This window comes from Chenopodium album, chromosome 10, assembly GCF_948465745.1.
Source record: "Chenopodium album chromosome 10, dcCheAlbu1.1, whole genome shotgun sequence".
NCBI classification, from domain to species: domain Eukaryota; kingdom Viridiplantae; phylum Streptophyta; class Magnoliopsida; order Caryophyllales; family Amaranthaceae; genus Chenopodium; species Chenopodium album.
The window spans coordinates 58,538,226-58,563,074 of NC_137843.1; the positions used below are offsets into that span (position 1 = coordinate 58,538,226).

Sequence of the window (24,849 nt, forward strand, 5' to 3'; positions counted from 1 at the left end):
TGCTTTTATCTTCATAGTTTCATGAAAAATGTGACAGTTTTGAAAAATGGTGGGACACGGACCACACAAACTCATTACTAATCCGCATGTATCAGCTTGAATGGACTCATTGAGTATTTGTAGCATTCTAAAAAAACACCAACAAGATTTAAAGCCTTTTTTTTTTTAGTTGTTTTGCTCTGCTGAAATCTGCTTTACATAAAAGTTCAAGAGAATAGAGCCTAAATATTTATATAACTTGTAGAAAAATTATAATATAAACATACATGAAAGTGCAATGCAATACTAATTATAAATGTGAACCGGAACAAAATATACTGCGTACAATCATCTCATGTGTCCAATATACAACACAACAAAGTAGTCATTTTGTTATACTTGTATTATTGTTAATTCATAGAGGTAGATAATCACTCCATTGAATAGCTTATCGTCATTATCACATGCGAACATGTATAGCAACATGAGAAGCGAGTAGAAAATCATTAAATACTTCACAATACAGTTGTGGAGTCATCACAATTCATGTTGTTTGACTATAAAACATCAAATGCGAAAAATTACTGATATCTAGAAAACACTCTCTTCGGGCAGTATTTAAAAACAATGTTTGATAAATTTTTTATTTTGGATTGTTTTTGAAGATTTTTATTTTGTAAATTAGTAGTCTAGTACGAGAAAATCATAATTTAGGTAATAAAATGGCATTAAGTAAAATTAAATTATTGTCAAAAGTCTCTCAAAATCACCCAAGTTGAACTTGGATAATCAAAGAGAAAAAAAACACGTACAACGTTTTGCAGCTAATTAATTTGTAAAAAATTAAAAGGAAATAAACACCAAAGGAAACAAAATCAAGAAATAAAAGGAAAGTAATCCATATAATCCATTATCCATAATTTACTGCTATAGTTAGCACATTATTCATTATTTTTTTAAAAAATTAAATTTGGATGGATAATTACTATATTTATCCAAAAAAAAAAAAAAAATTAATCCTAATCCCTAAATCCAAGAATAAAACGACGCCGAGCCGCGGCGGTTCGGACCCAAACCGAGTGGCGGCGTACTCTTATCAACCCTTTTTACCTCTACCAATTTTGTAGGTTAACTCTATGAAATTACTTTTTTACCCCTTTTCTCCTCAGCGTCTGTCGCGTGCCGCATAAGCTCATTCCTCCACGTGGCATCCCGACACCCTATTTCCTTCTGTCACGTCGATCGTGGTCCCCACTTTCCCCACTTTTTTTTTTTTTTTTTTTTCTTTTTCCCGATTTTCCAAACTTTTTAATTTCTACGAATAAAAAAAAAAATAAAAAATAAAAAATAAAAAATAAAAAACCGAGCTCAACACACTCTCTTCTTGTTCTATAAAAAGACCACACAACCCATCTCTTTGAAACGCTTTCACCTCTTTTACTTTCTCTCTCCTCTGCAATATTTTCTCTCTCTTCTCGCGGAAATCCGCCATTGCTGAGGAGACGGGAGACCTTTAACTTCTCTCTCTTCTTTTTCCCTCTACTGTGTCAATACGACGCCGTTTTCATCACCCTGTATAATAATCGGAAATCAATTTTCGTATATATTTAATCAATTATAATTATAACGACGATAATAAATAACAATAATCTTAAATTAAATTAAAAATCAATCCTAAAATCAACCGGAAAAGCTTCGATTTAACGACATGTCGGTTGCAGCAGGGGTAGGTTCGGTATTAAACCTCCGAACCAAAGTAGGTTCAGATAACCATGGAGGACTAGTGGTGGTGCAGCCACAGTTATGTAGGTTCGGTAAGAGAAGCTCCCGAAGCTATGCGGTTCGGAGGTCCGAAGCCAAGATCTGTGAAAGCAAAATCTTCGGAAATAGGTTAAGATCCGAGAGACTACGACCACTGCTTCGGGACCCGAATTCGAGGTTCGTTATTCGATCCGCATTATCTCAGGTTCCGGAGCAGCCTCTCGGGTTATACGACCCGAAAAATGATAAGGATTCTTGTGGTGTTGGTTTTGTTGCTGAACTTTCCGGCGAATGCAGCCGTAAAACGGTAAATAAATTTAATTTAATTTAATTTTTTTAGGGTTTTTGATTTTAAGGATTAATTAATTTACTAATTATTTGGTAATTATGGTAAAAAAAAAAAAGGTTACGGATGCAGTTGAAATGTTGGTGAGGATGTCGCACAGAGGTGCGTGTGGTTGTGAGACTAATACCGGTGATGGTGCCGGTATTCTTGTTGGTCTTCCGCATGATTTCTTCACCGAGGTAATATTTTATTATTTCTCGGGTTATCTCATTTTACTTGTCGCATTTGACTGTGTTTATTTGGATGGTAAATTTATGAGGAGTTGTGAATTGAATTAGGTGACGAAGGATCTTGGATTTGAATTGCCACCTCTTGGAGAATATGCAGTTGGGATGTTTTTCTTGCCTACTTCTGAGAGTAGAAGGGAAGAAAGCAAAAATGTGTTTACTAAGGTAATTTTTGAATTAATTTCGTTAGATTTGACATTTATTATTCTGTTACTTTTTGGTAGAAAGGAGGTATCACGTGACTAGATGACTATCAAGTGGTATAAAATATCATGTATTTCTTGTGTTTTGTTGTTTGCGTTAACTTCCAATTTGTAGTTTGTTTACGGTTGAATGCATCAATCATTAAGATTATGGCAGTTTTCTGTTAGGGTCATTTTGCTTTGTCCATGTGTGTGTTTAGATTTTCAGTTAAAAGAGATGCAAAAGTGTTACGGAGTATAAGATAGTCGAGTTTGACACTTGGACATGAACCCGCTCGAGTCTGAGTAACTATGGTCTTGGTCACAACTAAGTTTTTCAGGAATACTTTTGTCTGGAGTTTAAGATAAGAAATTTGACTGTTTGAATTATTTGTTAGGTTGCACACTTGCACATCACTTGGTCATACAGTCCCTGGACTGTAGTTCTAGATTATGAAATTTGACTGTTGAATTCTGTGTTGTGTTTTTAGGTTGCAGAATCTCTTGGTCATACAGTCCTTGGATGGCGTCCGGTCCCAACTGATAATTCCGGACTGGGTAAGTCTGCTCTGATGACTGAACCAGTGGTTGAACAGGTGTTTCTTACACCAACACCTCGATCAAAAGCAGACCTTGAACAGCAGGTAGCTTTCAAATTATCTAAAATTTATGTTTTTTGTTTTCTTAGTAACTATGCAATGCTGGTTATATTTGAGATGATGTGGATTTTGAAATTATCTAAAATTTATGTTTTTTGTTTTCTTAGTAACTATGCAATGCTGGTTATATTTGAGATGAAGTGGGTTTTGAAATTATGTATTACTCCCTCCGTCTCTTTATTACATGCCTATTTCTCATTTTGCACGGGAATTAAGAAAGTTAAAGATTCCTTAAAATTAATAATTCGGAGTATAAATATGCATAGGGGGTTAGAGAGAGATAGAGAGAAAGAAAAAGTAGTTGGGAATTAGGAGAGAGAAAGAGAAAGTATTGGAAATTGATGTTAAAGTACAAAAAAGAAAAAGAAAAAGGGTGACAAATCATAAAAAGAGAGTAATATTGTAAAAAAGTACAACTTATGAATAGAAATAGGCATTTAATTTTGGTCACCCTAAAAATGAATACATGCATGTAATAAAGGGACAGAGGGAGTACCATAAAATTTGATCTTGTTAGGTAATAAGTAAAGCAAAAGTATGATATTTCTAATATCTGTGTTATTATTGAGCTATTTTCTCTAGTTTTATGTTCTACCTTTTTCTAGCTTATTTACAAATTTTATTTATTTCTAACAGATGTACATACTGAGGAGGGTTTCAATGGTAGCTATCAGAGCTGCTTTGAACCTCCAACATGGCGGTGTAAAGGACTTCTATATATGCTCTCTGTCCTCAAGGTTGGCAATATTTTCTGGCACTCTATTTTAGTTAATTGTGGTACAGGGTACTTTATGATTCTGTTAGCAATAATTTATTTTGGCAATTTCTGTAATTTGGTGTTTGATTATTGCAGGACTATTGTTTACAAAGGTCAGTTGAAGCCTTCTCAACTGAAGGAGTACTATTATTGGGACCTTGGCAATGAAAGGTTTACGAGCTACATGGCCCTGGTAATTATATTTTCTATTCACTTGCATCTTTGTCTGCTAACTTATATCTTAACAACCAGAAGCATGGGAACTACGGGTAACTGACGAGGTGCAAGGTTGAGGAATGACTTCTGAGGCATTGAAGTATGAATGATCTCTTAAGTTCTTCCACTCCTTGATTACTCTATGTATTTGGATGCCCGATTGGATGCATTGGGTGCGTTGGTAAGGAACTCATTAAATCATCTTTGCAGAATTTGGTGCTGTTGCTCTCTATGATGTTCTTGAGGAGAGATGGAAAAGAAAATGTGTGTCGAGGTAGTATAGGGAGTTCGGATTTTTGCTGGAAATTACCCTTACCATAGCCCCTTCGAATGTAAAATTGTATACAAATCGGTTTTAAGAGAGTTTTGGATGTGTATATGGTAGAGAATTTCTTTGACTGAAACGTATGCTTCTCATACTTTGCAGGTGCATTCTCGCTTCTCCACCAACACATTTCCAAGCTGGGATCGTGCTCAGCCTATGCGTGTATTGGGTCATAACGGGGAGATCAATACTCTTCGTGGAAACGTAAATTGGTAAGTTAACCAACTTACAAACTCTGGCTATGCTAAATTGACCATTTTGTAGATATTGTTGCCTATAATAACTGTCCTTGCTTTTTAAAAAGATATTCCAGTGGAATTTTTACTTTATATATGCTCCTTCACTCATCAGGTAAGTCTTCCACCTAGCAGAAATAGAGCTGAAACAGTTTATAGCCATCTTACTGTTTGTTCTAAAATAATTTATCCTAGGATGCGGGCTCGTGAAGGTCTGCTTAAGTGCAAGGAACTTGGTCTGTCAAAGAATGAAATGAAAAAGCTTTTGCCTATTGTGGATGCCAGCTCTTCTGATTCAGGTGAGAACAATACTCTCAGTATCAGAAATACTGTCGGCTATTCTTGGCTTGGCATGTAATTTCCAGATTCTTAGGATGAGCTGGTGGATTCAGAGAATGATCTTCTACTGTTTTATCTTTTTAGGAGCTTTTGATGGCGTTCTTGAACTCTTGGTTCGTGCTGGTAGAAGTATTCCTGAAGCCGTCATGATGATGATTCCTGAAGCTTGGCAGAATGACAAGAATATGGATCCTCACAGAAAGGGATTTTATGAGTACCTCTCGGCCCTAATGGAACCATGGGATGGGCCAGCTCTTATAACATGTAAACATTCATTTTTGATCTCTTTAGTACTTTAAAGTTCTAATAGTTTCCCTGCTGAGTGCTGACATCAGTTTCCTTGCAGTCACTGATGGCCGATACCTTGGAGCCACTCTGGATCGGAATGGATTACGTCCTGGACGTTTCTATATAACTCACAGTGGACGAGTTATAATGGCAAGTGAGGTTGGAGTTGTTGATATTTCACCAGAAGACGTATCCAAGAAAGGGCGTTTGAACCCTGGAATGATGCTTTTGGTTGATTTTGACAAACACATTGTTGTCGATGATGATGCCTTAAAAAAGCAATATTCAATGGCTCGGCCATATGGGGAATGGCTGAAAAGGCAGAAGTTAGTATTGAAGGACATAGTTGATTCTGTGGCCGAGACAGAGAGGGTTGCTCCTGCTATTTCTGGAGCAGTTCCTGTAAGTACAGCAATTGTTTCCATTTGCCTGGAATGGATTACGTCCCTGATGTTTCTGTATTTGTTGGATGAAGAAGCTTACATTATTGAAATAATCTAATTGGATTTTGTTTTTGTTGTTATAGGTGTCTAATCTGGATGAGGACATGGAGAATATGGGCATTCATGGTTTGTTGGCGCCATTGAAGGCATTTGGGTAGATGCCATGACTCAACACTATTGCATCATATTATGCAACATTTTTCTTGAAATATTAACATGAGGTGGTTTTTTTTAGGTACTCTGTTGAAGCCTTGGAAATGCTATTGATTCCCATGGCAAAGGATGCCACTGAGGCTCTTGGTTCCATGGGAAATGATACTCCCTTGGCTGTGATGTCAAACAGGGAGAAACTCACTTTCCAGTACTTCAAGCAGCTGTTTGCTCAAGTCACAAACCCTCCCATTGATCCTATTAGGGAGAAGATCGTGACATCCATGGAGTGCATGATTGGTCCTGAAGGTGATCTTACAGAAATGACTGAGTTGCAGTGTCACCGTCTATCATTGAAGGGGCCTCTTTTGACCATTGAAGAAATGGAAGCTGTTAAGAAAATGGATTACAGAGGATGGCGTAGCAAGGTCATTGACATCACATATCCCAAGACCCTGGGTAGAAAAGGCTTGGAGCAGACGTTGGACAGGATCTCTGCTGAAGCAAGAGATGCAATAAAGGAGGGATACACTGTTCTGGTGCTTTCTGACAGAGGTATGATTAACGAGTCACTGATTGTTTTTTCCTGGTTAATTGACAACAGAAATTAAATTATGTTCATCAACTCTGTGATATGACTGATATCTTTCGATCCTTATTTTCTTCCTCTTTTGTAGCTTTCTCGCCAAGTAGAGTTGCAGTGAGCTCTCTATTGGCGGTTGGTGCTGTTCATCAGCATTTAGTTAAGACACTTGAGCGAACTCGTGTTGGTCTGATAATTGAATCTGCTGAGCCACGTGAAGTGCATCATTTCTGTACTCTAGTTGGTTTTGGAGTGGATGCAATTTGTCCGTATTTGGCCATTGAAACTATATGGAGGCTGCAAGTAGATGGAAAGATTCCACCTAAATCAACTGGTGAATTTCGCTCAAAAGATGAGCTAATTACGAGATACTTTAAAGCAAGCAACTATGGAATGATGAAAGTTCTTGCAAAGATGGGAATATCTACCTTGGCATCATACAAGGGTGCTCAGATATTTGAAGCTGTAGGTCTTTCTTCAGAAGTCATTGAGAGGTGTTTCACTGGAACTGCAAGCAGAGTTGAAGGTGCAACTTTTGAAATGCTGGCCTCTGATGCATTGAAACTTCATGAGATGGCATTTCCAAGGCGGGCTCTTCCGTTTGGAAGTGCAGAATCAGTCGCACTACCTAATCCAGGGGATTATCACTGGAGGAAAGATGGTGAACTTCACCTCAATGATCCTCTTGCTATGGCAAAGTTGCAGGAAGCTGCTAAATCAAACAGTGTTGGAGCCTACAAAGAATATTCAAAACGTATCAATGAGTTAAATAAATCAAGCAATCTAAGAGGACTTTTGAAGTTCAAGGAAATGAAAGATCAAGTTCCCTTGGAAGAGGTAGAACCTGCAAGTGAGATTGTGAAACGATTTTGCACTGGTGCCATGAGTTATGGATCAATATCCCTGGAGGCGCACTCTGCTCTTGCTATTGCTATGAACAAGTTGGGAGGAAAATCTAATACAGGTATGTGGCTTTTGATCTTTCTCAATCTGTCCATGCTATCTAATTTTAATGGCTAAAATCTTATCACTATAAGTCAGGCTTTTCTTTTTCTTTGAATAACTGTCTTGACTAAAAAGTTCTTGTCTAGGTGAGGGAGGTGAGAATCCGTCACGTCTAGAGCCACTCCCAGATGGTTCAATGAATCCTAAGCGTAGTGCTATTAAGCAGGTGGCAAGTGGAAGATTTGGTGTTTCCAGTTATTATTTGACCAATGCTGATGAGTTACAAATTAAGATGGCTCAGGTATGACATGGCTTAAGAGATTGGAGTACTTGTACCAAAAAAAAATTGGTTTTCTTTGAACTACTTCTATAGCACAACCCCTGCATTCTTTAGGAATGGAGGTTTCCACTTGTTCATGAATTTATGTTTATGGGCAGATGATGCTGTGTCTGCAAAGCACCCACGGGTGTCTTTGCTTCTTTAACTCGTACCTACATGTTAACTGTGGTGAGAATAACTTTTATGCCAAATTACTTTAATCGTCGTTGAATCTCTTGCTAAGTTGTGGAATTTTCTTATTTAGGGTGCTAAGCCTGGTGAAGGTGGGGAGCTCCCTGGTCATAAGGTGATTGGAGATATTGCTGTAACTAGAAACTCCACAGCTGGTGTTGGGCTTATAAGCCCTCCTCCTCATCATGACATTTATTCAATTGAGGACCTTGCTCAACTTATTCATGACTTGAAGGTACATATGTGGTTTTGTAAGATCAATTTAACATGTTTACCTGTGTAAAAATTATATATAGATGTTCTGATGTATTATTTTGGAATTCAGAATGCCAATCCATCAGCCCGAGTAAGTGTTAAACTTGTGTCTGAAGCTGGTGTTGGAGTGATTGCTGCTGGGGTTGTCAAGGGGCACGCTGACCATGTTTTGATCTCTGGACATGACGGAGGTACTGGAGCTTCTCGATGGACAGGCATAAAAAATGCTGGGCTTCCTTGGGAGCTTGGCCTGGCCGAGACCCATCAAACTCTGGTTGCTAATGACCTTCGAGGCCGTACAGTTCTTCAAACTGATGGTCAATTGAAAACTGGAAGAGATGTGGCAATTGCTGCTCTTCTTGGAGCTGAAGAGTTTGGTTTCAGCACTGCTCCCCTCATCACACTTGGGTGCATAATGATGAGGAAGTGCCATAAGAACACTTGTCCGGTGGGCATTGCTACACAGGATCCTGTTCTTCGTGCAAAGTTTGCTGGTGAGCCTGAGCATGTTATTAATTTCTTCTTCATGCTAGCAGAGGAGGTCAGGGAGATCATGTCTCAGCTTGGGTTCAGGAAGCTTGATGAGATGGTTGGGCGCTCAGATATGCTTGAAGTTGATGAAGAAGTGACGAAGAGCAATGAGAAGCTGAAGAACATTGATCTCTCTCTCTTGCTTAGACCAGCTGCTACCATCCGTCCAGGTGCTGCTCAGCGCTGTGTCCAAAAACAGGATCATGGCTTGGACATGGCTTTGGATCAAGAATTGATTGTGAGCTCTAAAGCTGCCCTCGAAAAGGCCCTTCCTGTATATATTGAAACCCCAATCCGGAATGTAAACCGTGCTGTGGGAACTATGCTTAGCCACGAAGTGACAAAACGTTACCACTTGGAAGGACTACCTACAGACACTATCCACATTAAATTCAATGGAAGTGCAGGCCAAAGTCTTGGAGCTTTCCTTTGCCCTGGTATAACTTTAGAGCTTGAAGGTGACAGTAATGACTATGTTGGGAAAGGATTATCAGGTGGTAAGATTGTTGTATATCCTCCAAGGAGTAGCGGCTTTGATCCCAAAGAGAACATTGTAATTGGCAATGTAGCTCTTTATGGAGCAACCTGTGGAGAAGCATACTTTAACGGCATGGCGGCAGAAAGATTTTGTGTGCGTAATTCAGGGGCTAAGGCTGTTGTGGAAGGTGTTGGTGATCATGGTTGCGAGTACATGACTGGTGGAACTGTGGTGGTATTAGGAAAAACTGGCCGAAACTTTGCTGCAGGTATGAGCGGTGGTATAGCATATGTCCTTGATTTGGATGGAAAATTCCATTCCCGATGCAATTCTGAGCTAGTGGATCTTGATAAAGTTGAGGAAGAAGAGGATATAACGACTTTGAGAATCATGATTCAACAGCATCAACGCCATACAAATAGCAAGCTTGCTCAGGAAGTGCTAGCAAGTTTTGACACCCTCTTGCCCAAGTTTATCAAGGTCTTTCCTAGAGACTACAAGCGGGTGCTTGCAAGCATGAAAACTGACGGAGTATCCCAGGAGACTGGCGGTAAGGTGGCCGAGGAGGAAAAAGATGAAATTGAAGTGACTGAAAAAGATGCATTTGAAGAATTAAAAAAGATGGCAAGTTCTGCTTTGCAAGAGCAAGACAGTCAGGTACATTATGTTGTTGTGTTTTTAATCTAACTTATATCTTGATGGATTTCCATGGATCCATGTGGGGCTTATGTTTTCATGATCATGCAGGAAGAGGACGAAGTAGAAGAGTTCAAGCGTCCTTCTCGGGTTTCTGATGCTCAAAAACATCGTGGTTTTGTTGCATATGAACGTGAGGGGATTCAGTATCGTGATCCAAATGAAAGGATGAAGGACTATAATGAGGTCATGGATGATAAAAGACCTGCCCCCTTATTGAAGACACAAGCTGCTCGGTGCATGGATTGTGGTACTCCATTTTGCCATCAGGTAAGTGAAAATGTTAAATGCGCAAATATTCATATTAACATGTTCTTTCCAGTGGCTTAGTAGTCTTATTGTGAGACTTGCTCTATTTTGCTTTTTTTTGCAGGATAATACAGGGTGCCCACTAGGAAATAAAATCCCGGAGTTTAATGAATTAGTTTACCAGAATAGGTGGTGTGAAGCTCTGGACCGACTATTGGAAACGAATAACTTCCCAGAGTTTACTGGTAGAGTTTGTCCAGCACCGTGTGAGGGTTCCTGTGTTCTTGGCATCATTGAAAATCCTGTGTCAATCAAAACTATTGAATGTTCAATCATAGACAAAGCCTTTGAGGAAGGATGGATGGTTCCAAGGCCCCCACAGAAAAGAACTGGGTACATATTATTTATTTGCAGAAATTGTCAATTTTTTTGGGTTAATGAAATTCCACTTCCTAGATTTGTGATCTGATGGCCTTCATATGTGTGATATCAGGAAAAAAGTTGCTGTAGTTGGAAGTGGACCTTCTGGCATGGCAGCTGCGGATCAACTGAACAAAATGGGTCATTTTGTGACTGTTTATGAACGTGCTGATAGAATTGGAGGGTTAATGATGTATGGAGTGCCCAACATGAAGACTGACAAAGTGAATGTTGTTCAACGGCGTGTGAATCTCATGGCTGAGGAAGGTGTTCAATTCGTAGTGAATGCAAATGTTGGCAAAGATCCACAATATTCCATTGACCGGCTTAAGGAGGAGAATGATGCCATTGTGTTGGCTGTTGGGGCTACAAAACCTAGGTAAAACTGTGGGAAAATTTGTATTGCAAATTTCCTATTCTTCCCTTCTATGGCTCATAAAACATAACTATACCTTTTTTTTTTGCTTTAGGGACCTTCCTATTGAAGGACGGGACTTGTCAGGAATCCATTTTGCCATGGAATTCCTACATGCAAATACTAAGAGCTTGCTTGACAGTAATCTTCAAGATGGTAACTACATCTCTGCTAAAGGGAAGAAGGTTGTGGTCATTGGTGGAGGTGACACAGGCACTGATTGCATTGGTACATCTATTCGACATGGCTGTACTAATGTCGTCAACTTGGAACTTCTTCCCCAACCACCAAATTCGAGAGCTGCTGGCAACCCTTGGCCACAGGTTTAGCATTCCCTTCAATCTCTCTCAATTTCAAAAACTTTGCCGAAAATCATGTCTTCTTCCCCATCTTTCACTAATTAATATAAGTGTTCTAATTGGAAAATTATCTTTGTCAATTTTTTCTTGGTCTTGCAGTGGCCACGTATTTTCCGAGTTGACTATGGTCACCAGGAAGCTGCTGCCAAGTTCGGTAAAGACCCAAGGTCTTACGAGGTTCTCACAAAGCGTTTTGTTGGTGATGAGAATGGTAAGTTAAAAGGTCTTGAGTTGGTACATGTCGTGTGGGAAAAGGATGCCAGTGGGAAGTTCCAATTCAAGGAAGTTGAAGGATCGCAAGAGTTCATTCAGGCAGATTTAGTACTTCTCGCTATGGGATTCCTAGGCCCTGAAGCGGTTAGTATTCTTTATTTCTCATTTCAAAAAGAAAAAAGAAAAAAGAAAGATTAATACTAGTGGTAAATTTTGTGAGTATCACTTTTGTTTAAATGGGAGGGAGGGGCTAGAATTGATTTTTAGATAATACATCTAATGCCTCATTCTTGAAATTTAACTGGGGGATGGTTGCTTACCATTTTGTTGCTGTGCTCCTGCAGAACGTGGCAGACAAGCTGGGCGTGGAGAAAGACAACCGCTCGAACTTCAAGGCTGACTATGGTCGGTTTTCAACCAATGTGGAGGGTGTATTTGCTGCTGGGGACTGTAGACGAGGCCAGTCCTTGGTGGTGTGGGCCATCTCAGAGGGCAGGCAAGCTGCTTCTCAGGTTGACAGGTATCTCATGGGTGAAGAGAAGGAGGTCGATGTCAGCTCTCATGTAGAAGAAGTTGCCGGTAAGAGGCAGCTGGAGAGTGACAAGCGAACTGTGATGACGTAGGTTGCTTGCCTTGATCAATTCTTTTCTTTATGCCAGAAAGAACCAGCATTAGGAACTGCTGCTTCGTAAATGTGAGAATTTAGAGGTGTTTGATTGATGACCACCAAGCTTCTTGTGGCTAGTAATAAGTAAAAGAAAGTGGTCGTATTTGTTTCTTTGCCACATTTTGTTTATATGGACTGCCCATTACCTAAAAGGCGTTATCGGGTAGAATCGAAGCTAGATAGAGCAATGTACAGTTTTGTTTGAAAGCTATATATGTGAAAGTTAGAGCTGGAAACTTAAGATTGCATATGATGCCAGATTGTAATTGAATCTGAAGCACCAATGTGAGATTTTTCTTTGTGAACATACAATATGAGAAGCCTTGTCCACTTATAATTATTGAAATTTGAGGCTATTATTTGTCAGCTTTCTATAAATGTTGCTCTTTGTTTTTTCTTGTTTGAGTGTTTCTAGCCTTTCATTTTTTTTTTCTTGCAAATTTTACTGTCTGTGACACATACTTGTTGCAAACCGGTGCTTGAGCTATGTGCATTGGTGAATTGTGCATCATGCTCTCTACATTCCTGGGTTCCCGTAGTAAATTTTAGAAATTGCAATTGCACAAGCCACATTCAAGTGTTGAGATGTACGATTCAATCTCGTCATATTCATGTTGGATCATATCTGTGACTAATTCCATTTGCCAGTGCAAAATCAAATTGGGTTAGGTCAATATTGGCTGTAGGTATAAGTGTGTTTATAGGATGTGTTATCTGAGCCTGATATTTTGTTAGGTTAATGTCAATAATAAACGAGATCAAATCAGTCACCATTAATTCATTATGTGATGAGTAGATTGTCATCGGTTCTGTACTTTTGTTTATAGGCGGTTTTTCCTCAGGGGAGACAATTCATCTCCAAAATGATTTTCACTACATTAGCCGTTCTGCAAAGATCACTGTGATAACTCCATACGATAAAAAGTTTATTATATAGACAGAAAAGATATTTCAGTACATCTGATGGTTATACAGACTGTTGTGAAAACAACATTCTGAATTTGCCAAGTCCAAATGTGTCTCACACCAATGAAGTTGAAGTCTTCAGCTCATGGTCACATTTGGATTGGAAGGATAAGCAAGAAAAGGTTGAAAATGCAGCAGGGTCTTTGTTTTGAGTTTTGACAACTTTCTGAAATGAAACTAAACGCAGCCACCCAACTGCAAGGACATAACAGGAGAAAGCTTAATTACTCTCTACTTGTTTCTTCTGTGTCATTTTCGGAATTTCAATTGAATAAAAGGATCTGAAATGGAGGAACTGTAGTGGGAGGGAGTAATTCTTACCAAGATAGCTTCCATCTCTTTGTCCGAAACTGGTGTGCGTTTAGGCTGAAGTGAAGCTTTACCACCCCCTCCTGCAGAGTTAGGTGCTGCAGGAACGTCAGACTTTGATGTTGAAAGCTTGCGAGTGTTCGTGTTTCCTGAAGGTGGCTTTGGTTGGGACTCGACACCTAAAAAAAAAGAATTCAGACAGCAGGAAAATATTGATACAAATTAATGGTACATTAATACTACAACAACATGTTCTATCTGAAAACATGGAATGCAATAAAGTAGTAAAAAAGTGGAGCTCCTCATACCATGCACATATGCCATTGAAAAGCGTCTAAAAACATCATTCTTAACAAAATCAAAGGCTCAAAACATCCCTACTCACTTACTCAGTCACTGATTAGCATATAAATCACATCCCTACTCACTTAGTCAGTCACTGATTAGCATATAAATCTCAAAATCTGTCCCTAACAGGTGACAATAGAAAATGCAATTGATAAGGTCAGTTGCAGTATGCAAGTGAACTCTAATGGTAAGGAATCCGAAAGGCCGAAACCTTAACAAATTCACTTACATGAATCAGGCATGAACATAACACACTACAAGTATTGTGTAACATGCGTACTGCTACTGAGCATAATTCTAAACCAAGCTAGAACATCTGCTTTGTTTCGAACACCAGCATATATATGATTATATGCTAATGATCAACTGTTCAGATTAAAATTAAAAACTCCGTAAAATTAAAACCCTAACTTATTGTGATAATAACATAATTCTAATCCCACTTGCAACCCCTAAAAAGTCATATCTTGATAGACCACAACAATAATAAAGCAGTACTGTATTAACTTTACTCCATATTTCGGAAGGTTTAGATGTAGGCAACCTTATCCGTGACCAAAAACTTGATCACTAACTTTTTGGCAAGCTCAATTTTGATTTGTGACAAATGAAAAAGTGTGGACAATAGAAGAAGGAATCTTTAACTACCCACACTAATAAAGCAATCCCAAATAGGCCAATTATGGCAATGAAGTGCACCATAGTTAAATCAAGAATTTTCAAGCCGCCATTGAAGAACAAACACGCTAATGAAAAAGCAGAGAAAAAAAATAAAGGGTTTTTTTTTTTTTAAGCTAGATTATGACTTAAGTATGATTAACGCTATGGAATTTCTTAGAATTATTACAAACTGTTACAACATACCCAGAAAAAAAACCCCAATAATAAAAGATTAAACACAATAAAAATTAATAAATAAAACAGTAGAAGATTAAAGATTACAACTTTAACTAAAATGAAAAGTTAAAAAAAAAAAAAAAAAAAAAAAAATATTGCAAAAAACAGAGAAATTCAGAAGGAAAAACAGGGGAAAAAGGTTTATACCAGAAGTTGAAGAAGAAGGTTTAGGGTGTCTATCAGGAAATTTGATGCGAGGTATCCTCTTCATTCTTCCTGCTTTTCTTCTCACTTTCTCTCTCTCTCAATTGTTTGATTGTGAAATGGATGAAGTGGGCGATAATAATTGGGAGGCTTTGATGACAAAGAATAATCTAAGCTTTCCCTTTTTATTTATTTATATTTTATTTATACTTCTATATTTTTAATACTATTATTTCATGTCTTTATATCTTTATAGATGCCATTCAATAAAATCAGCATTGTTTACTCCGTTCTAAAATAACGGTTTAAAACTCATACGTATCTTAATAATTAAAATTATATATATTGAAGTAAATTTAGTAGAATTATATAACTATGTATTACGCATAAATCACAAAAGATAGTTAAATGGAGAATTTTAATTTCAATAGTGTAGAATAAGAAATGAGTTGTGCCAGTTAATTACCCAAATAAATAATTTGTTTATGTGGGAGTATAATCGTCTTTTCAACTACTAGTGGAGGGGTATATGCGTTTTTTTATGTACTACTTGAAGGGTACATATGTAATTTCCTAAATGCAAGTTGCAAACAGTAGTAATTGGACAGTAGTAATTGAAGGCAAGATTAGTCATCTTGGGTAACCACCAAGTTGAAGGTCTAGATTACAATGAGACGTTTGCACCAGTAGCTAAAATGGCGACAGTTCGAACTTTTTGGCAGTAGCAGCTGCGAAAAACTGGGAAGTACATCAGATGGATGTGCACAATGCATTTTTGCATGGTGACTTACAGGAAGAAATATATATGAAAATACCCCCTGGTTTCAACAAAAATAATTCTGATTATGTCTGCAGGATGAAGAAATCGTTGTATGGCCTCAGGCAAGCTCCCAGATGTTGGTTTGCAAAATTGACGTCAGCATTGAAGACATATGGATTTAAACAAAACTATTTTGATTATTATTTGTTCACATTGACCAAAGGAAAATTACAATTGAATGTTTTGATCTATGTTGATGATTTAATTGTTGCAGGGAACGATAACGTTGCCTTGTCACAGTTCAAGGCATACTTGGGAAACTGTTTTAAGATGAAGGACTTGGGAGTTTTGAAGTATTACGTAGGACTTGAGGTTGCTAGAAGCAATCAAGGGTTCTACATTTATCAACGGAAATATGCTCTTGATATTATTTTTGAGACTGGGTTGTTAGGTGCTAAGCCTGCCGATTTTCCTATGGAACAGAATCATAAATTAGCTATTGCGGAAGGCAGAGTGTTGGAGGATGTGGAAAAATACAGACGCCTTGTTGGATGTCTAATTTATTTTTCAGTGACTAGACCGGATTTAGTGTACTCCGTTCATATATTGTCTCAGTTTATGCAGCCTCCGAAAGAGGAACATTGGGATGCCGCACTTTGTGTGGTGCGCGCGCTACTTGAAGAAAAATCCGGGACAGGGAATTCTTCTTCGTTCCGACGGTGCTCTGAGATTAGAGGGATGGTGTGACTCTGATTGGGCAAGTTGTCATCTTACTAGGCGGTCATTGACAGGTTGGTTTGTGCTACTTGGTTTTTCCCCGGTGTCCTGGAAAACTAAGAAGCAACCTACGGTTTCTACTTCATCTTCGGAGGCGGAGTGTAGGTCAATGGCGGCCGTGACATGTGAATTGAAGTGGTTGAAACAACTCCTAAGAGATTTGGGCGTGTAACATTCACAGGGTATGAAATTATTTTGTGACAGTCAGTCGGCTTTGTACATTGCACAAAACCCGGTATTCCATGAAAGAACGAAACATATTGAGGTTGATATGCATTTAGTGAGAGATGCAATTACAGATGGTTTGATTTCGCCATCATATGTTCCTACGAAGGAACAACTTGCAGACATCTTCACCAAGACCTTAGGAAAGGCTCAGTTTGAGACATTACTTGACAAGATGGGCATTCGGGATCTTTATGCTCCATCTTGAGGGGGGATGTTAAGATAGAGTATATCTAATTAGGAGATAATATATTTTAGGTATATAATTATATTTTAGGATATCTTGAGATCTTGGGAATATTATCTTTGTTAGGTAAATTGTTCCCCAAGGATTGTATTCATATAAATATTGATTAACTGATGACACTACTACAAAAAACCCCTAGTAAGTCGGACTTTTAGAGTCACATGTACATAAGGTGCAACTTATAAACCTATCGAGTCGCCTCATACTTATTAGGCGACTCTTTAAGTTGGGGTTAAAATCAACAAAGCACCTAACGAGTCGCCTAATATATATGAGGTGACTTGATAAGTTAACAAGTCGCCTCATATATGCATGCGACTCTATAGTCCGACTTATTTGGTGGTTTAAATTAGATTTTCAAAGTCACCTGTACATAAGGTGCGACTTGAAAACCTGTCGAGTCGCCTTCTACATATTAGGCGACTCAATAGGTGAGTTTTGTTATCTATGACTCTCACCTAATGAGTCGCCTAATATGTATAAGGCGACTCGATAGGTTAATGAGTCGCACCTTATATACAAGTGACTTTGAAAATCTAATTTAAGCCACCGAATAAGTCGGGTTATAGAGTCGCATGCATATATGGTGCGACTTGTAAATCTATCAAGTCACCTCATGTATATTAGGTGACTCATTAGGTGCTTTGTTGATTTTAACAAGTCGCCTAATAAGTATGAGGCGACTCAATATGTTTACAAGTCGCACCTTATATACAGGCAACTTTAAATGTCCGACTTGTTAGGTGCTTTATTATATGACCACTACCTAATAAGTCGCCTAATACGTAAGACGCGACTCGATAGGTTAATTCTAAGAGTGTATTTAAAATAGTTACAATATCTTATATATATGAAAAGTAACTTTGGCATAATGGCAAGAACTTCAACCTTCCAGGCAAAGAGCCAGAGATCAAGCATGCTGAGTGTCATAAACATTGACATTATATGAGCTAATAAAAATAATTGGAAAAAATGTTGATTTTTTACGTGTCGCCTCTTTCAACACAAGCGACACAATAGATAAATCCATGGAGTCGCCTGTTTCAACACAAGCGACACAATAGCTTAACAAATAGAGTCGCCTAATAACTAATAGGCGACTTATATAAAAGCTATCGAGTCGCCTCAGAGGCGACTTCTAAAGTTGGAAGCTATTGTGTCGGTGGCTATAGAGTCGCCTTTAAAGCGACTCGTTAGGTCATTTATAGGCGACTCGATAGGGGTTTTTTGTAGTAGTGTGAATGAGAAGATTTGGAATTTTGTGAATTAATTTGACACCAAAGTACTGATTAAATGACTACGTTTTTTCAATATATTTATCGAAATGCCACCACATTAACAAAAATTCTTTTATCTGGCACATAAACTTGTATTTGCCGATACCAAATAAGAAATGAAACAACTATAGAATAAATGGGAGAAGCCACTATAGTTTTTGTAAAAATGTATCTATTTATCTACATTTTATATTTCTTAGCTTTACTCCTGTTTTCTTGTTTGTGAACCATTTGTGGGTGATGCTCTTTAAGTAATTTATTGTTCTTCATTTCCATTTCAATCCTGTTTTTGGATAAGGACATATCAGAGAAGGAATTTAACAAATAACAAAGCCTAGTCCAATAGTACAACCAACATAGAGAGCAACGGTTAGTTTACTTGTTTTGTGCAATAGATTGGGCTGTTATGATTTAGAATTTACTTAGAAAAATCACTCCCTACATCCAAAAATAAAATAGGATCTCGAGTCAAGCCGAACTTAACTGAGCATTTTAAAAGACGAGTAGATTTATTAATTTTGAACTGAACTTAACGGACTTTAAGTTTGTAATTTATAGTCTAAGCTATATATAACAAATTCTAAGACTTCCCTAGTCTTAAAAAGTTGAAACTTGAAAGTGATTTAAGAATGTATTGTGACCCTAGGAATGAGCTATATCATAGTCATTTTAGACCCTTACACAAATTCTGTTAGTAATTGTTATAATTTACTTCACAGAGAGAGTTATATACTTATACAACTTGTACTCCATTTGTTTTCTTTTATTTGATACACTAGGTTATACCCCGTGCGATAGATGCACATTAAATAATTTTAAAGACAAAAAAATTATAGTAAATAAAAAAGGGCTCGATACACCAATTAATAGAGAATATAAAATATAGTCAAAAAATTAATTTGTTATAGTGAAACATTTAATATTTTAGAAAGTTTTTAAATATACTTCACATAAGATACAATGAACCACATACAATTTCTGCTGGAGACTAGATAAAAATTGAAAAAACAAAAGGGAGATTATGTTTGGCCATGGAATTTCTATTCTACCCCCTAATAATATTAAGGGATACCTCTAAAGGGTCTAATCCAATCCTTTAAACCTTATCCACCTAATCAAAAGCTAACACAACCAATAATCATAATAATTGCCAAATCTCTAATGCAAATTTCCATAACTAATACAATTATATATTAACCCAATTTGTTCTACTTGTTAGAGAATAATAGAGATCAATTGTATAGTATATTTAATTATAAATTATACTTTTATGCTAATAGGATCTCCTGAAATTAATATACATGCAATGTCATCAATGTCATGCATAATGTTTATTGGTGCATATTTATGCCAACTTGGCCGCTTGTGTATTTGTGAACACACAACTAATCTACTCATTACTCAATCCCTTTTCTTGATTAATTAAATATTCCATTTGAGAGTGACTAATTAGGATTAAATAATCATCAACAAACCTATAATAACATAGTTTACTTCTTCAATCAACCCCTCATAATTTGAGCAACAAGTCTTATATGTATACAAAACAACAACTAGCTTGTTCTCATTCTAAATTTAAATCATGGATCTAAACACACTAATAATTAGCCTTTTATTCTTTCTTCTTACCTTCATTAGCAACTTCCCTTACAAGGTGATGAGCAACAACTGTTCCATCTCCAAGTGTGGTGAAATCTCCGGTAGCCCGACAATCCGATTCCCTTTCCGGGTCAAGAGCTCCGGTGAAGAAGAACCCGACTCTTGTGGGCGCCCGGGTTTCGACGCGTGGTGTGATGAAGGATCCAAAAGCTCCCTTATTGAGCTTCCAAGGTCAGGAAACTTTAGTATAAAAAGTGTAGATTATGTTGCACAAGAAATGTGGATAAATGATCCAAATAATTGCCTACCCAAATAACTCCTAACTTTTAATCTTTCAAACTCTCCTTTTGTTGGTATTTATCATCAATATTTTTCCTTCTTTAATTGCTCAAAAACCCTAAATACCACCAAAAATAACACCACAAATAATTTAAAAGGTCTCATAGGTCCAATCAAATGCCTAAGTGGATCACATCATTTTATTTATGCAATCCCTTCAAATGGGACTAATAATAACAACTTTACTAGCACTTTTTTGTCACCTTCAAATTGTTCCCTCATTGCACCTTTGGTTAAGGTTCCGGTCCAATGGCCGCCTTCTTTACACAACAATAACACATATTCATCCTTATCATCGGAGCTCCATGACGACCTCCGGCTGTCTTGGTACATGCCGGAGTGCCGGTCATGCGAGTTACGTGGTCAAATGTGTGGATTGGAGACTAATAATAGCGGTTCACAAGTCATAATATGCTCGAATATTCCAAATCAAGGTACCCTTTTTAGCTAATATGTTTCTTTCTGATTAGTTAATCTTGCTTATTTAAGTATAATCATCATCATCTTGGTGGGTTTGTGTTTGAGAATAGAGATTAGAATCTTTCCTTTTAGTTTTGGGTATAAATTACTTAGAATTACATAGTTATTGCAATATAATCCGTTTATTATAATACAACTTGGTTATAGAAAATACATATAAATTTTGTCTGTTTATTTATGGACCAGTAATTTGCTTGAATATTTAAACATGGATAATTAGGGTTTTCATGAAAAGCATAAATCTAAGTTGATATGAACAGCCTCTTATAATCTGGGAAAAAGCACTGTTGACTGTCCAATAACTTTAATTAATTAAGTTTACTGTATATTTTGCCGGCCTTAATCTGCTGCTTGCATTAAAAAAAGATAAATAATCCACTTTTTTCGGGTTTGATTTGTATTAACATGAAGATAGAGGCAATGAGAGGATTTCACATTAAACTAGATCAGATGATTAACATTTAACAATGCATTTCGGTTATTTTTTGGTTGCAACATTTTAACTTTTACATTATATATTCACATTTTATTATGACTGATTTTAATAATTTATAGTTAACGGAAAAAAAATGTATGTGATCATGTTACTCACTTGTCAAAAAAAAAAAATCTTGTTACTCAAATCAATGGACATAAAATACTTTTAATTAATATATCAAGTTTTCAATTTTTTTTTTTTTGATAATCAACGATGTTAATGGTTAAATATATATATAGATGGAAGTTAAAAGATGCAATTTGAAAGAAAATTTTGTGACACTGATTGAATGAACATTACCTCAAAGACAAAATCAAGATTGATATAGTAGACTTGCATTTTATTTGGATCTATAATCAGTAATCTTGAAACTATGCGTCGGGCTAATTATGGTAAAATCTTTCAACACTTAGCTTCTAAAAAACACATTAAGCAGCATTAAACTGCTAGGACAACCATTATGAAATTAGTCATTGACAAGTAACATTCAACTAGTGATGAAATAAATGACATAAAATGTCCTCTTTAAGTTTAAAAGTTGCATTAAATAATCACTCCAAATCTTATTTGATAATACGTTGAATACGTATTAATATTAAATTTTTTTAACTTATTCCATACACTACCATAGGACAAATTAACTTATTTTTTCTATTTTTGTAAGAGTTAAGATATGTTGTGAGTACCCAACTTTCTTCAGTTTTAGGAAGTGGGTACTCAACTTTGTTTTTTTAATTAAGTGAGTACTTTAGCTTAACACCGTTAATAATCAACTTTATTTTCCGTCAAAAATTGTGTATTATAATTCATCTCATGACAGATGACACCATAAGGCTTCCGCATTCTGAACTTTTCAGGCAAAAACACTAAAGGCAAAATCCACTGCCCACTCCAATCTTTTGATTCAAACTTTTGTGTAATAATTGGTAACGTTAATATGCTAAATATTAATGCTCCTTTAAGACACAATTAATTTTTTTTTTCAAAGGCAAAATCATGTAAGTGCTTTTCAGAGTATCTTCATCAATGGAGTTTCAAACTAAAAAGCTAATACTTCTAGTCTTCTAGATAGATTTTACCTTTTGCAACATTTTAAATTTTTAGTAGAATTTAGGCAATTAGCTTTCATAATTGAATTAAGTTATTATTATTATTATTATTATTATTATTATTATTATTATTATTATTATTATCAAAAACAAAAGGCATACAACCTACAATAAATTAGTGGGAAGCCGAGATACAATCTGGGCCCCCACTCCTCTAGCTATAGCAAATCCTACCCTAGTGAAGATATGAGCTGCAGCACGAGCCCCAATGTCTTGCGTCATCGAGAACCTCTGAATCCGCTTCAGTAACGCAACACCCTCCTTCTCTAATTCCCCAAGCGAAGAAAAGGAGAAGGGAATGAAACCATATCCAATCGCCTGACATCGAGCTTCATACTTAACCCGCTTCCGATGAGCAGCATCAGCCACAACCCGCCCAGGAATAAAGTCAGATAGCCCTGACTGTGTCAAAGGAGAAGACCCTGTCAAATCAATACAGACATCGCGACCACGATCCCATGAATAAAGTAACACATCCGCAGGTCTAATATATACCTCTTAAATTAAGCTTTCTTTTAATTGTTGAGGGAGAAGCATAGAGTTATTCATCAGTATTTTATTCTATTTACTTAATAATGAATTAATACAAAGAGGGATTGAAATTATAAGAGACGGGGGAACTAATTTATATTAATACCTCTTAAATTAAGCTTTCTTTTAATTTGTTGACGGGTTTTAGATATTTTTTTTTTTTTTTGTGAGAAAGAGGGCTAAGCCCAGATTATTTATAGTTAACAGAATTGGTAAGTTAACAGAAGTTAGCTTCTGAATACCCAATTGATTAAAAAATAAAGTTGAGTGCCCAATTCCTAAAAAATCAGAAAGTTGAGTACCTATTTACTATGTTAACTCATTTTTGTAACCTTGTTCTTAATACAGATTATTCAACTCAAAATCTATTTGATAATACGTTTAATACGTATTAATATTAAATTTTACAATATAATCCGAAACCCTATAGATCTTCCTTTAGCTAAAAAAAGCCTGTCTTTTGACATAGCTTTTTATCTAACTTAGATGTGTTTTTCAAAAGTGCCTAATAATTGAAACTATACCGCTAATGGACATCCATGCACCCGAACTCTTGTTGTATGATCGATTAAGAGGGGGTAAGAATGCAGGGTCCGACAAAAATATACTGTACCGGATAAATTCGATACAAAAAGGCCATCGAGTAAGCTTGTACTCCTGAGTATAAACTTGATACAATGGATCTGGACAATGCGACTATTATTTTTAAACTATAAGTGCTACTTTCTCCGTTCTTTTTTACTTGACCTACTTGACTTTTACATTATTCACAAATCACAATCCCTTCTTTGACTTTTATGACTAATATGTGAGAAAAACATATTCATGTTAGAATTTAATTTGTATATTTTTCGAATTTCAGGTATGGTTGGGAAATTGCCCATAACCACCTTCATAGCAGTGATACTAGTGATATGCTCACCAACACTAGTTTGTCTAGTGGGCTCACTAATTATTTGGATCCGGGCTTGTCTTAGACGTAGAAGTTTAAACCACGATTTACAACTCGAATCAGTCGTCACTAATGGGCCTGACCGCATTGGAGAATTGGGCCTTGCAGAACTTAACATAGAGTTTGCAAGACAAGTAGTTCGACTGGGCCTGAATGAGGAACCTAGCCCAGAATACCGGCCCACTATAGTAATAAGTGAGATAGAAGAAGTGGGCCAAGGCCCAAATAGGGAGAATGAAAATGCATGTGCAATTTGCATGGGAGAATATAGAAGGAAGGACAGAATTGGAACTTTACCTGTATGTGGCCATTATTTTCATGCAAATTGCGTAAATAAGTGGCTTTTATCTCGTGGTAGGTTTGGGAAAACTTGTCCAATTTGCAGGACTCCAGTTGATTCATCATGACAAAAAAAAAAAAAAAAAAAAAAGGAATTTTTGTTGTAGAGTGATAATAATTGTTGCTTGATATATTTGTATTCGATGTATCATAAAATATAGTTAGAAACTTAGAATCATTCGATGTATGTTACAAGCTATACATAAAGATGTAAATCTCACAAATTATACATGTCTCTTTAGTTGAAAATTGATCTTCATCATTTTAGGATAGGAATCATAGGATGGAGGGCACACGGCACAGTGACCTATGCTTAAGATATCCTCAAATACGGAGTTTTGAAATTTAAAGAAGTTATAGTGTAATTTTAGAATGATAATGTCATTATCCATCCTCGTATGTTATTAAGACTTCTCAAAATTTAGCATGTGTCTACTAATCTAAACTACTTACCAGACACTTTTACACAATTAGCGATTTAAAATCAGCTAGCCAAACCAGCTAATAACCGAACTCCCAAAAATAGAGAGTGGTTGAACTTCATTTGTTATGGTATTATGTGTTATGGTAATATAACTTGTTAGTTAAATCACTTAATTTAACTAATTATATCAATCAATTATCAACTAATTACCAAATAAAGCCAAAACAAGATGAATAAGACAGGAAATAACCGAACTCCCAAAAATAGAGAATGGTTGAACTTCATTTGTTATGGTATTATGTGTTTAAGTTCAATAATGGTATATTGGTACCAAGATATCATCATGAAATTCACATTGGACAACTCAACCAAAAACCAAACTTATTAATGAACAATTACTCAAATAGAAAGTTAGTAT

The 24,849-nt window shown here is 36.6% G+C and overlaps 2 protein-coding genes and 1 pseudogene across 4 annotated transcripts; 2 read left to right on the top strand and 1 right to left on the bottom strand.

The window, feature by feature from the left end:
• The first annotated feature begins 1,399 nt into the window (after positions 1-1,399).
• Positions 1,400-12,480, top strand: LOC145562710 (glutamate synthase 1 [NADH], chloroplastic-like). Of its 3 annotated transcripts, XM_081623079.1 has the most exons (22): positions 1,400-2,047; positions 2,146-2,265; positions 2,365-2,478; positions 2,987-3,139; positions 3,791-3,891; positions 4,008-4,104; positions 4,555-4,664; positions 4,884-4,987; positions 5,112-5,291; positions 5,374-5,717; positions 5,842-5,912; positions 5,994-6,463; positions 6,586-7,455; positions 7,583-7,737; positions 8,021-8,182; positions 8,273-9,868; positions 9,959-10,177; positions 10,281-10,549; positions 10,650-10,955; positions 11,047-11,314; positions 11,450-11,707; positions 11,908-12,480. In XM_081623079.1, exons 1-22 carry the CDS (start codon positions 1,688-1,690, stop codon positions 12,184-12,186), a joined length of 6,606 nt encoding a protein of 2,201 aa, XP_081479205.1. In that variant the 5' UTR covers positions 1,400-1,687; the 3' UTR covers positions 12,187-12,480. The 3 variants fall into 3 exon arrangements, with proteins under 3 accessions (XP_081479205.1, XP_081479206.1, XP_081479207.1); XM_081623080.1 differs by lacking the exons at positions 1,400-2,047; positions 2,146-2,265; positions 2,365-2,478; positions 2,987-3,139; positions 3,791-3,891 and adding an exon at positions 4,164-4,308 and having other exon boundaries at positions 4,014-4,082; XM_081623081.1 differs by lacking the exons at positions 1,400-2,047; positions 2,146-2,265; positions 2,365-2,478; ... (1 more) ...; positions 3,791-3,891; positions 4,008-4,104 and adding an exon at positions 4,199-4,401.
• Positions 12,481-13,143: 663 nt separating this feature from the next.
• LOC145564334 (uncharacterized) lies at positions 13,144-15,083 on the bottom strand. Its single transcript, XM_081624652.1, has 3 exons — positions 14,898-15,083; positions 13,518-13,684; positions 13,144-13,391 (listed from the first exon to the last, which is right to left on the bottom strand). The coding sequence occupies exons 1-3, from the start codon at positions 14,959-14,961 to the stop codon at positions 13,374-13,376; spliced, it is 249 nt and encodes an 82-aa protein (XP_081480778.1). The 5' UTR covers positions 14,962-15,083; the 3' UTR covers positions 13,144-13,373.
• A 4,679-nt stretch (positions 15,084-19,762) lies between these two features.
• On the top strand, positions 19,763-24,075 carry LOC145565562 (putative RING-H2 finger protein ATL21B; annotated as a pseudogene).
• The last annotated feature ends 774 nt before the right edge of the window (positions 24,076-24,849 follow it).

Excerpts from the sequence above, each read along its gene's own strand:
- LOC145562710 (XM_081623079.1), top strand. The coding sequence starts at position 1,688 with ATGTCGGTTGCAGCAGGGGTAGGTTCGGTATTAAACCTCCGAACCAAA. Across the intron at positions 3,892-4,007 it reads ATATGCTCTCTGTCCTCAAG|GACTATTGTTTACAAAGGTC; the intron begins GTTGGCAATATT and ends TGATTATTGCAG. Across the intron at positions 4,988-5,111 it reads TGCCAGCTCTTCTGATTCAG|GAGCTTTTGATGGCGTTCTT; the intron begins GTGAGAACAATA and ends TTATCTTTTTAG.
- LOC145564334 (XM_081624652.1), bottom strand. The coding sequence starts at position 14,961 with ATGAAGAGGATACCTCGCATCAAATTTCCTGATAGACACCCTAAACCT. Across the intron at positions 13,685-14,897 it reads ACCTTCTTCTTCAACTTCTG|GTGTCGAGTCCCAACCAAAG; the intron begins GTATAAACCTTT and ends CTTTTTTTTTAG.